The 12300-nt window shown below is 43.8% G+C and overlaps 1 protein-coding gene across 1 annotated transcript in view; it reads right to left on the reverse strand.

Annotated features, from left to right (window-relative positions):
• Positions 1-12300, reverse strand: part of KIF26B (kinesin family member 26B) — a gene marked incomplete at both ends in the record, with an annotated part of 536756 nt that overhangs the window by 87007 nt on the left and 437449 nt on the right. Inside the window, one exon of the mRNA XM_084254495.1 lies at positions 191-397. Within this exon, the coding sequence (XP_084110621.1) occupies positions 191-397 (207 nt within the window). The remainder of the gene's footprint in view (positions 1-190; positions 398-12300) is intronic.

Here is a 12300-nt window from a genome sequence, read left to right on the forward strand (position 1 = left end):
CTATTCAATGGAGCTCAGCTATCCTGTCAGAGGTACCTGATGGGTATCTCAATATTACCTTAATTGAGAAAAATGAGAGATGTTGTGTCCATGGAGGAGCTGGAAGACCATTTTCATAGATCCTAGTGATCGAGTAAAACCTTTCTTAAGTAATCAACATCGCCTGAGTCTGAGCTGGGTATAGACTCACCTGAGAGGCATCTTGTGGAAAAACCGCATCAAAGGCAAACATCTTAGGAGGGACTTGGTTGCCTCTCTTTTGGAAGGCGTTTTGACCTCCGCATGTCAGGGGATCGTATAAGGTGATTTGCTTCTTCCGTGGATCCACCTTTAAGAAAGAGCTGGATTCGGAGGTATCACGAGCCAGTGTGGAACAAATGCGAAGCATGACCTTCACCTGTTAAGAAACAAAGGCAGAAATGCCATGGATTAAGAGAGTTGGCTACTTTGTGATGTAGCTCCTTTCTATGTGCTAGAAACAGAAGTATACTCAGCAGCAGAGAGTCCTCTCATGAAAAATTATGATGAGATGCACAATGAATTAGCAACATAATCCTCAGCGGGTCATGGGAAACTGATTTATTTATAATTACCAGGTAGGCTATTTTGATATGTCCATTACTTTATTACCGATATGGTACATCATGTTCTTTGTCTTTCTATTAATATAAATTGAAAATTAACTGTGCCCTGGTGGCCCAATTACATAGATGAAAAGGTAATCTGGACTGCCAAGCTTTTGGGACTGGTGTAGTTCCCTTGAAGCTCACAGATCAATAAAACACAGACATAAAAGTTAGCTCCGTAATTTACTCCTCGCCCATGCATCAGGACACTTGGAGACAAAAATCCAGTTATTAGTGTCATCATTAAAGGCTTGTGAAATGGTCTGCTTTTAATGACCAGCATTTGAAATGTGTTCCAAGGTGCAACAGTGATGAAAGATTTGTTTGAAAACATGTTATTTGGGATCCCATTGAGTGCAGAGAAGTTGTCATTTCAGCGAATGAACGCTCATCTCCATGGGAAACGGGAGGCGGCACTCCTTTAAGCCACCTCCTAAGTAATTGAACACGGACATTTCTAGTGTTCATGACCAACCTAGCTCCACCTCCACCACTAAGCGTGGTGCTTACGGAAATGCACTGCCTGGGAGAGAGGAGCAGAAGTCAAGCTGAAGCCACACACAGCTCTGAAGGCTCAAATCCTGGGGAAGGAATAGCACTTGCTCTTACCAGCTCTTTGTTGCTAGGTCGCTAGTGTGGCTCAAATGTGTGGAGCACCCAGTGTGCCAGGTGCTGAGCTAACCATTGGGGATGCAAAAACAGATAATATAGAGAGTAGTAGGGCAGACAGACAGACACACACACACAGATTTTTGTAATGTAATGTGGCATATTTTGAAGCTATGTGTAGGATTATTTTTATTTATTTGTTTATATTTAAGATTTATTTCTTTTTTATTTATGCATACAAGAACTGGGGTACAGGCCAGAGGTGTGGGGTCAGGGGTGAGAGGGTTCACCAGAGACAGAGTAGGGAACAGAACAGGCAGATTGACTCAAATACACTACTGAAGGGAGCAGTGGGTGAGTCAGGAGAGGTCTGCTACGCCGTGTGGGTAGCTCCCTGGCTGGGGATGGAACATGTGCTGCAGAGGCTGCGGATAGCTTCATAGGTTGCGTCTTAACCCCTTGCGCCACCAGGGGGATTATTTTTAAACTCCTTTCTGTGTCTTGTCCTCTTCAGCTAATCAATTGTTAGGTCTGAGAAATCTCAATCATACAACTTTTGAGAGAGGGACTATAAATCTTTGAATACATATTTCAAATATACAGAAGTGCTCAGAAAATAGTTGTACTGTGCATAAGGTGAGAACATCTCCTTGGCCCTGCCACTTGAGGTTTGCAAACTAATTTGCAGTGTATAAAGCTGAACTGTAAAGAACTCCTGGGGCACCGTGCCCCAGATGGGCTTTTTCTCATCACTTAAGCAGACCAAGCATTCACACTCCGGAAGCTGGGGTCACATGGAAGGATAATCCCAGGATGAGGCTGACTGGTCAAGGTTCAAATCTTAATTTATTTTTTGTTTGTTTACATAAAAGAACTGGGGTGTAGGCCAGATGTGCGGGGGGAGGGGCCGGGGAGTGGTGAAAGGATTCACCAGAGACAGAGTAGGGAGCAGAACAGGTGGATCTACTGAAATACACTGCTGAGAGGAGCAGCGGGTAAGACAGGAGAGGTCTGCTGCTCCATATGTGGGTTAACATCCTGGCCGGGGATCGAACTCAGGCCATAGTGGTGATAGCACTGAGACTTAACTCCACAAGGTTCAAATCTTGATTTTGAGGTCATAATGATAGGGGCTGTGTATGCGAGGGCTATACTATTATCTACAGTGTCAGACATAATCCTCTCAACAAGTCAGCATGTTGGGAAACTTATCCAGATTGTATAGATGAGAAAACAGATGTCACGGAAATTACCCCGAATCAGTGAACCTGTGGTGGTGAGGCTGGCCTCTGACTCTACCTCTGACTCCACACTGCAGCTTCCCATACAGTCCAACTTCGTACAGCCCCAATTTCCTCACTTGTGTACTAGGTTCTGCTGTAAGAATGAAATGAATTGACATGCGAAACACTGAGCACGGTGTGGGGACTAATGGTTCTCTGCCTCTCTTTCCTGCACTTGCCTATGTCAAAATGATAAGATCCAATCATTTCTAATCAGTGTTAATGATAAGGTTTTAGAACTCCTTGCCCTGGATGCAGGGTACCATGAATCACAAACTAGATGCTATGGGGGAGGGCCTCCCCGGTGGTGCAGCGGTTGAGCGCTGGGTTGCGAAGCTGCCCGCGGCCTCTGCGGCGCCGGTTCAATCCCCGGCCGCTCCCCGGCCACCGGAGGAGGGTCCCACATGGCGCGCAGACCTCTCCTGCCGCCCGCTGCTCCCCTCAGCAGTGTACTTCGGTCCTTCTGCCTGCTCTGCTCCCTGCTCTGGCTCAGGTGAATTCTCTCACCCTCCCGCGATTCTGACTGTACCCAGTGCATGTATAAAGAAAACAAACAAACAAGCAAATTAATAAATAAATAAAACATGCCTCTAAAAAAATAATAAAATAAAAAAATAAAAAAAATAGATGCTATGGGGGAATCACTGCAGACAGAGCTAGATGTTAAGCCTAGGTCTTACAGGTCTCCTATTAGTAAAACATCACCAGGTCCGTAGTCACTGTGCATGTGACAATGACAACACCGTGTCTGCCTGTATTCTATTCGGGCACTTTTCTTGTTCACTGTGATTATCTCCAATCTTATTTCAATTCCATTCATTTCCACAGACTTGCCCCAGTTCTATAGCAGGTACGCTAAGAGCACACATTCAAACTGCAACCTCAGTAGAGGTCTAAGGCCTTCAGGTTTGCAGTAAGCAAGTTCCCTAGCCCAGCCTCTTAACGGTCCAAATCAAGGATGATGCAACGCCAGGCAGAACTGATGGAGCCACATGGCCCACTGCTTTTCTATTTCACAATTTTGCATGTAATTTCTGGGTAACTAGAGGTGCTGAATGTAAAATATGAGCTCAGCCAGGCAAGGGCCTAGAAGGAGAAGCAGGAGAGAGGGGCTGCATTAGTGAGTCATTTGTCTGGCAGGAGTGCTCCTGCATCTTAATGAGGTTCCAAGCCTGCACTTCAGTTTCTGCACAGGTTCAAGATCCCAAGGCTGCTCTGGCCAGGGAGAGACCCGGCTCGTTACAATTCATTGAAGTCTGAGTAGGGGGAAATGCCACACTCCATTTTTCCCCTTGTAATTCATTTACATAAATGATATTTTTCCCTTAAAGGCAGGAAAATGGGTTTTTCTGCTTCACTTCCTTTGTGTCATTATTCCTTTAGTCCAGCGCTCCACTTCCTACTTAATCCATTGTAATTAAAGTGCTTAGGAGATACCACTTAGGATCAAGAAAGCCCCTTGGACTTCTTGCCAGAAACTCTTGCTTTGTTGCAAACATTGTTAGGTTCTTGGCAACATCTACTTCCACCCTCTTCTCCTGGCTGCTCTGGGGAGAACAGAGGGTCCTTGTGGCTGTCGTGTGCACAGCTTTCTCCCTGGCTCACTGTTTTCTCCTGAAGGCAGACCTCAGGGGAATGGGATCTGGAAGGCTAGAGGCACAGTCAAAATGGTGGGGAGGAGCCCTGATACCTGATCCAACCGAGAGCAGGTTAACACTTCCTCTCCCCACATCCTCACTCGTTGAGAACAACTTGCTTCATTTATCTAATGACTCAGTGGATGGTGGGAGACAGCTGTTGCTCTGGGCAGCAGTTGTCTCTGTGTCCTGCTCATTAATCATTTCAGCACCTCCTGGTGGATCACACGATAGGAATGAGGGAGAAAGGATTTGCAAGATGCAGTGTCGGGGGGAGGGGAAGGAGGGTTGCCTTGCTTCTGATCTATACAGACATTCCCTCAAGGTAAGGGTTATGGCTGATTGTCATATAGCTTTATTGGGGACTAATGAGAAATGGGTCTGGAATGTGCTCACTGTTAGTGCCACATGCGCTCACGTAGGCACAGAGTACAAGTACCTGGTGCAGACACAGGGGCTCTTCATTGCCTGTCTGTACCCACAAGCTGTCCAGCTGCTCTTCAGACTATAATCTCAGGAGGGCTTTGAGGAAATCTGACCATTCGCAGAATCCCTCACCAAGACTTCTGATGATGCTAAGTTGGCTGGAGAGGGAAACTCCAGTCATCGTGCCCATCATGAGCTTTGTTCACACGCCGCTGTGCAGCCACCCCGAAGGCCTCCCGCAGACACATGAAACACAGCCTGTGTCTGGGTCACAGTAAAGGTTCAGAGAACATGTGAGTGCAGTTGTTTCCCTATAAGATTAGAGGCTTCACAGTAAATCAACTACTACTTCTTCCAATTCCTCTACATTTCTGTATTTTGATTCTCTTTATACCGATCTCTAAGTTGAGAGACTTTTCAAGAATGTGCTCAGTAGAAGCTGGTGAAGGTGTGGAACAAGCAATTTCACTAGAAATACCATAAGGCATCATTTGGTCTCAATGCCAGCAGTGTTAGAACCACCCGTAAGCCTTTCATAGCTTTTCTTCTGTTCCTAAAACATGTCTGGAAATTTTTCTCCAAAGTGAGTCAGAGGCAAATAAGAGGTTCATCAAAACTCACCAACATGAAAGATGGTGGGGAAAGCAGAACAAGGAGGCCTGTCAGAAGGGCCTCTGAAACCAAAGGAGTCACCTACAGAAACAGCACCCAAATTACGGAGCCAAATAGCAACTGACAACATTAGACCAGGGCCCCGCATTCCTCCTGCCCAGGCCAGAGGCACACTGGTGATGTTGGGACTCCAAACGGTGCTGGTCACAGGCCTCTCACAGTAACTCTCTGAGCCTCAAATGAGAGAGAAAGTGGGGAAAGACTGAGTCAATGCTCCAGGTCCTACCTGAAGACCTCAGTGCTGACCCAGAAGCCCCTCTTGGTTTGTTTGGATGGTTTTCAGCTTGTGAGGGAATATGTGGAGGGAACACAGAAGAGTTTAACTGTCGCATTAGTGAATCCCCTCTCTTACAGGGTCTGGGTGTGGTGGGCACTGCAGTAAACGAGGAGCCAGGAGACACCTTCTAGCCCAAGCAGCATTGCTACTGAGTGGCATGGGATCTGAGGCGGGGCCTTGGTCCTCTCATCCGCCAGATGGACCTGTTGTGACACTTCCTGTGAATGACAGATGTGAAGACACAAATACAGAGAGACTTAAAAGCAGCCTAGAGATATAAAATTATTCTAGACAGGAGGAAAGAATTCATATTCCTCAAATCAGTAAGTATCGAATAGGCTTCTATATCAAATTAATGGTATCAAGTGTCTTTCTCTTGGGTTTTTAAAAAATCAAGACAAAAAGTCCTTTAATGAACATACACAGTGATAAGAGAGGAAGAGAACAAATTGTTCTCCTCCTGGTGCCCATTAAAAATATATGATCTGCTTATAGACTTTATAAAGGTGAATAATCCATGTAAAATTTGATCTGAGCATCTAAAAGCTAAATGCGGTAATTCCATTCTTTTTTTCTTGTCCCTTTTTCTACTGTGTTGACCTGATGTGTTAAATGTGCTCACATTGTCTGCTTATGGTACCTCAGTCACTTCAGGAAAATTCTCCCTTCTAAGTAGGATGATTGGAGAGACAGGAAAGCTAAGCAGTGTGTACTTCTCAGCGTACTCGCTTTTCTCATCTACCAATGAAATTAAAATCCTTCTATGCTTAGGGCATTTTGACAAATCTGTTGTGAGAGATTTTGATGAAGTGCTGTTTTCTAAAATACACTGCCAGGGATTAAGGATGCACTTAGCCAGCTGTTACTCAAAGAGCCCTTTGCACTTTACAATATAATGTAATATTCTATTGCTAACCCGCTCACTTCTCGGTCTTTTGGCTAAGATCAAGTGTAGCATCATCTATTGCAGTGGCATACTGAACTCCGGAAATAGGACTTTCCACTCCCCCTTTGATATGCCCAATGTATCTGCTTAACTTGAGAGGAGAGGCAAAGATATTCCATAAAAAAGCAAATCAGAGTGTTTTTTTTTTAAAGGAGAAGGTTTAAATGTTTTTCTGGTAAAATTTCAGGAAATGATCTGATATTATTTTTTATGGAGGAATATCTTGATTGGAAGGCTCCAGAAGTTTTTTTAGGTGACCACAGGAATCACACATCGATCAGTAATGGTCTTAGAAGCCTGAAATAACTACAGTACCAAGAAGTACAAGGGAGAGCCAAACAAGTATGCTCCCTAAGTTTACAGAGGAAACTTTTAAACATATTTCACAAAGTCTTTTTCAAATTAGTTACTATTACAGAAATATAGAGCTTGCAGGGACTCCAGAGATTCTAAACACAGTTCAGTTGTTATTTACAAATAAAATGAAACTGAATTGGATTTCTTTGGGAAAAAAAAAACACCACAAAACCACCACAATTATGATCTTACATGGCCCATTTGAAAACCATGGACTTATATTCACCTGGAGGAAATCCAGAGCAAACGGATCCAGTGGTGAAAAGTGGGAGGCAGACTACAGATGACTGAATTTCAGTCCAAACCCATTTTGGGGCAGTTATCTGCTCTGTATTGACAAAATGAAACAATCATTCAAGTGGTCACTCAGCCATTCGCAACACGGCAGTAACTTCACCAGTTTTACAGATTTTCCATTTACAAAGGATGTTTTCATTTCCTGTCTCTGGCTGGCCTCCCCACTATATCTTTGCTAGAGAAATATTATTATAGTTATTACTACATCCCCTCCACCTTAGGGCTAAGGAGAGTGAAGTTCAGGGCACTTAGTGACTTGCCCAAAGCCAATCGCCTGGCAAAGGCAAAAAGACTTTGGCTCCACCTCCACTCTTCCTACAGTGAGTGTTCAGGCTGGAGACAGAAAAGGAGAATGGTCCTGCCACCGGACCCCGCAGGGCTTGACTTGTTCTCCTGGTGCTGTGTCAAAGAGGACCCACTTTTCTTTTTTTTAAGATTTATTTATTTTATTTATACAAGAACCGGGGTACAGGCCAGATGTGCGGGAGAGCGAGAGGATTCACCAGAGACAGAGCGGGGAACAGAACAGGCAGACTGACGAAATACACTGCTCAGGGGAGCAGCGGGTAAGACAGGCGAGGTCTGCCGTGCCAGGTGGGACCTCGCCGGCTGGCCAGGATTGAACTGGTGCTGCAGAGGCTGGGGAACAGCTTCACAGCGCTGCACTCAACCGCATGCACCACCAGGGGAGGCCCAAAGCAGAACCACTTTTAAGGAAATGCGGGCAAGGGAGATGCACTGGGGGTGGCTGGTTTCTCAGCATTGCCAGTGGCTGAGCTCATGAGGTGGCAGAGAGCAAATAATTACCAGCCACGCCATCAGGGAGGAGAGATGTACATTATTAAAAGTCAGGCTGGGAATGGTGACAAGTAGTGGCACAATAAAGGTAAGTGTGAAAGGACCTGTGCAAGGCCAGAAAATGGAGCTAGGTAATGATATGTACTCAATAAAGCAGCACTCTAGTTGCAGAAGAGGGAATATTCCTAAAGCCCTTCATCTCTGTGCAGCTGTCACCAGGCATCCCAGCAGGAGATGCAGCCCCTGGAGGAAGGGAGCATGAAGTCAGGGAAGAAAGCCCTTTCCAGGAGGAGCTGCCTCTGGCTGGGCAGCCTGTGGGAGCAGGTCCCCCACACTAATTAACGGGCTGAGGAAAGAGCTGACCAGGCTGCCAGAATGGAGACAAGCAGATTTCAGGGGCTGGTCTGTCAGCAAGGACTGGAGCTCTGACAGCTGCCTATTTAGAAGAGGCCCTATCACTTAGCTCCTTGTATTTGGGAACTTATTTTTAATGGATGAGTTACTTTAAAGATACATCCTAAGAGGTAGGCATTTTCAGGTCTGAAGTGAAGCAGGATATGGGACTCTGAGGCATCCCTGGATGACCCACCCTAATGTTAAGGAGATGCATGTCCTCCCTGTGACCCTGTGGAGTATGGCCTGGTGCTGGGGAACACATGCTCTGAAAACAAGCCGTGCGGGTTTGAGTTCTGACTGTGTCTTCTACTGGTAATATATTTGTGGACCTCTGTGGACATTTAAACTCCTGCATGCCACATCTATAAACTGGTCATAATAATAGTGCTTACCCTGTAGGGTGCTGTGATCATTAAAAGAGCAAGTGCCTGTAACAGCCTTATAGAAGTGCCTGTTACATAGCGGATACTCAATAAATATTAGCTATTAGTATTTCATTAGAAAAATAATAATAATTATGATATTTTATAATATACATTTCACTATTTTAAAATTCATAATATATATTGTTAATTATTATTATTAAGGGTATGAGTCTATTGGGAAGGACTTTGAAGTCAGATACCAGCTTTTATTAGCTGTGTGATCATGAACATGTTATTTTCACATAGTTTCCTCAATAGTAAAATGGGGATAGTAATCCCTATCTTGAAGAATTTATATGATATTAAGCAAATAATCATGCTAAGAACTTGGCACACAGTAGGTGCTCAATAATTAATAGTTATCATCACATGAACCCACATTCATGATGGTGCTGTAAGAACATAAGTCACTGCTCTTCCAGCTCTCCCTTTAACCACCTCTGACCTACAGTGGGGCTCAGGACACCCACTCATTAGATTCTTAATCTTGTTTTATGTATGGGACCTGGGGAGAGAAAGTGTCATCCCACTATGCAGTGCAGAGCTGAGGCAGACCTCCAACTTGCCAAGGCTACCCAAATCTACACGTTGCAAGAGGAAGCTTAGATCTTCCAACTTCTGTCCACTCTCCCTTTCACCTGATTTTTGATAAATATGGTGCAAGTGACAATCAGAGATATTTCTAAATACTGGGTAGGGAACTATGATGGCTAGTTTGTGGTTATTGCAGTTATTTTATGTTTTGAAATATTTATTGAAAAGATAAAATAGCAAGTAAGGGGTTTTGAGAAAAGCAGCAGTGAGCACTTCTTAAATTAGAATTCCTTCAGATGTACTCAGTTTGGAATTGGGCACTTCCTGATAATAAAGAGTCCATTTACCACTAAATGCCCGATCATGTATTAAGACTGAAAATTAAGACTCAAAAAATAAGAGATCTGTTGTCAAATAGCTAACACACAAGAAATGCTGTGTCTGCTAATGCAGAATTGTCTGTCACCAAGGAGATGCTGTTTGGCTTGGAAAACAAGACCAAGGAAAAGCTGTCTTTCTTTTTTATGGTCCACTTTATTATTAATATGAAAACAGCTTGCTATTCTGACACTTGTTTGAGTTTCTTCTGTACCTCATTGCCAATTTCTCCTTGGTCCTATGGATTTAAATGGCTCACTGCTTCTGGCCTTAGTTCTAGATAAATAACACCCAGAACTCTGAAAATATGTCAAGGAACCCAGTCAAATGACGATCTAGAAACACTGACACCAGACCCACCACGGAATTTGGTAAAGCATCATAATAAACAACCTAGTTATCTAAAACAAAAAACAGCAGTCCTGACTATGTGACAATTAGGCATATATCTTTCTGGCATTCATCACTTAAGTCCATTTTCTTTATAAAACTGCCATTGAGGATCACAGTTGATGTCTGTTCTGAGTTCTATTAAATAGGTGCATTGCCCGCTGGATGATAATTTGTTTCCTGCTAACACCATGTGTAGATGAGACCTGAATGGAACCTTGGGGTGCCAGCCTTTGCACAGATTCTCACTTTGCACAATGCTTTGAGGGAAATGCTTATATGCTAGGGAAGCCAGTACAGAACCACCTTGATTCAGCATTAAGGCCTTCCCAGGCCCGGTGATGGGAGAGGAAGCATCTTTCTCAGGATCCCTAGGAGGGTGTGATTGCTGCAGGGTGGGGGAGTCTCCTCATAGAAAAGGAGGGACACTCTGAGATGAGGTTGTTTTTCCAGCCTGAGACTCTCAGCTTCAGTTCCCAGAGCAAGAAGGGAGGAGTTGTTCTAGGGAGATAAAATATTTGAGGGATCTTTGGGATTAAATGGTTAAAATCTGAGTTTTTGCTAAAATTTAGGGTGCTTGGTAAATTTAGCTTTCATGGAAGCCTCATATACTCAATGGATTGCCACATTGTATTCTACATTCTTAAGATCTCCTCACAATAAAAGAGCAGAAAGTTTTCTAGATTCCTGCTATGAGTGAGACCATCTGGTATTTTTCTTTTTCTTTCTGGTTTATTTCGCTGAGCATGATCCCTTCCAGCGCCATCTAGGTTGCTGCAAATTGCATGGGTTTATCTTTTTTGATTGCTGAGTAATATTCCATGGTATATATGTACCACATCTTCTTGATCCAGTCATCTATTTTTGGGCATTTGGGCTGTTTCCAAAGCTTAGCTATTGTAAACAGTGCTGCTATAAACATAGGGGTGCAGGTGCTCTTTGGAATTGATGTTTCTGTGTCCTTTGGGTAAATACCTAGGAGTGGAATTGAAAAGAATAACTATAAGAAAGTAAAAATCAAAATCAACAAACAACTATGAACCAGAGACACCCTATGGGGGGTGGAGGACGGGGATGGGAGGGATTGGGGTCAAAATAAGGGGGTCGCAATTGTATGGGGAATAGAAAAATAAAATTTATAATAATAAAAAAAAAGCAGAAAGGTGGGAGGGGGTTGGGAAGAAAGACAGTAATGCCAGTACCTCCCAAATCCCTGGTTCCTTGGTAAATCTTAGTGATTTTCACTCTTAGTCAATAACAAACAGTAATAAAGTTTAATAACAGCAGCACTATCCCCTTACTCTTTCTCTTCCAGTTCCCGGAAAAGGCCTCCACACCCCAGGAGTGTATGTCCAATTCCACTAAAGGCACATGACATACAGCACACAGTACCCGGATGAGGTGGGGTGGGGGTGGGGAGAGCAGTGAAACAGCCAGGTGGGCATATAAAACTAAAGGGTGCTGGTGACATTTTTGTTTCAGATTATTCTTTTTATTTTCAAGTTCTGGGCTTGGAACTTTAATGCAACCTAATTCTCAGCTAAGCTCCATTAATCCCCAAGCTTGCTGCTGCCATCTTGTTGGAAGGACTGAAAGGAATCTAAAACTCTAGGTAGCCTGGGAGGGCAAGGATATGCCTATAAGAAGATGGGACAGATGAAATTCAGCTGGAGGTTATGAAGCAAACACTGGTGAGAAGTTCCTGAGACCTCTGGCCAGATGCAAGCACTGACCACGATCCCTTAATCGCCTCTCTGCCTTCACAGACAAGCCTTTGCCAGCAGCAGGGCACAATTTTGAAGCAGAACGGTAAGTTCTAATGCAGAGGACTATTTGGAGGGCACATGTTTTCTCCTTATTTTCTTTTAAAATATGTATGTCAAATCAGATGGAGGTTAGTAAGGGAAGTACCCAGGAAATTTGATGATTTATCTAAAGGCAGTCTTTTCCAGAATGTATAAGGGTTGAAAAAAACCCAACAAATTATGGTATAGACCCATATTCCAACAATGATAATTATCTTTGCCTGGAAGGGGAGCATTCCCCCTGACTGAGTACTTTTTCAACCTTTAATGAAAAGCATCTGATCAATAAGGTAGAGGCTTGCATTTGAGAATTTAAAAGCCTTCCTAGCATACTGTGTCTGAAGGAAATGTCAGAAACATTTATCATGCACTGGGATGGATGATGTACAGCTGCAGCAAACTATGAAAGCTAACTTTGCTTAGGTCCTGCAAATATTCTCAACA

The sequence above is a fragment of the Talpa europaea genome (genome assembly GCF_964194135.1).
Source record: "Talpa europaea genome assembly, chromosome: 14".
Taxonomy (NCBI): Eukaryota; Metazoa; Chordata; class Mammalia; order Eulipotyphla; family Talpidae; genus Talpa; species Talpa europaea.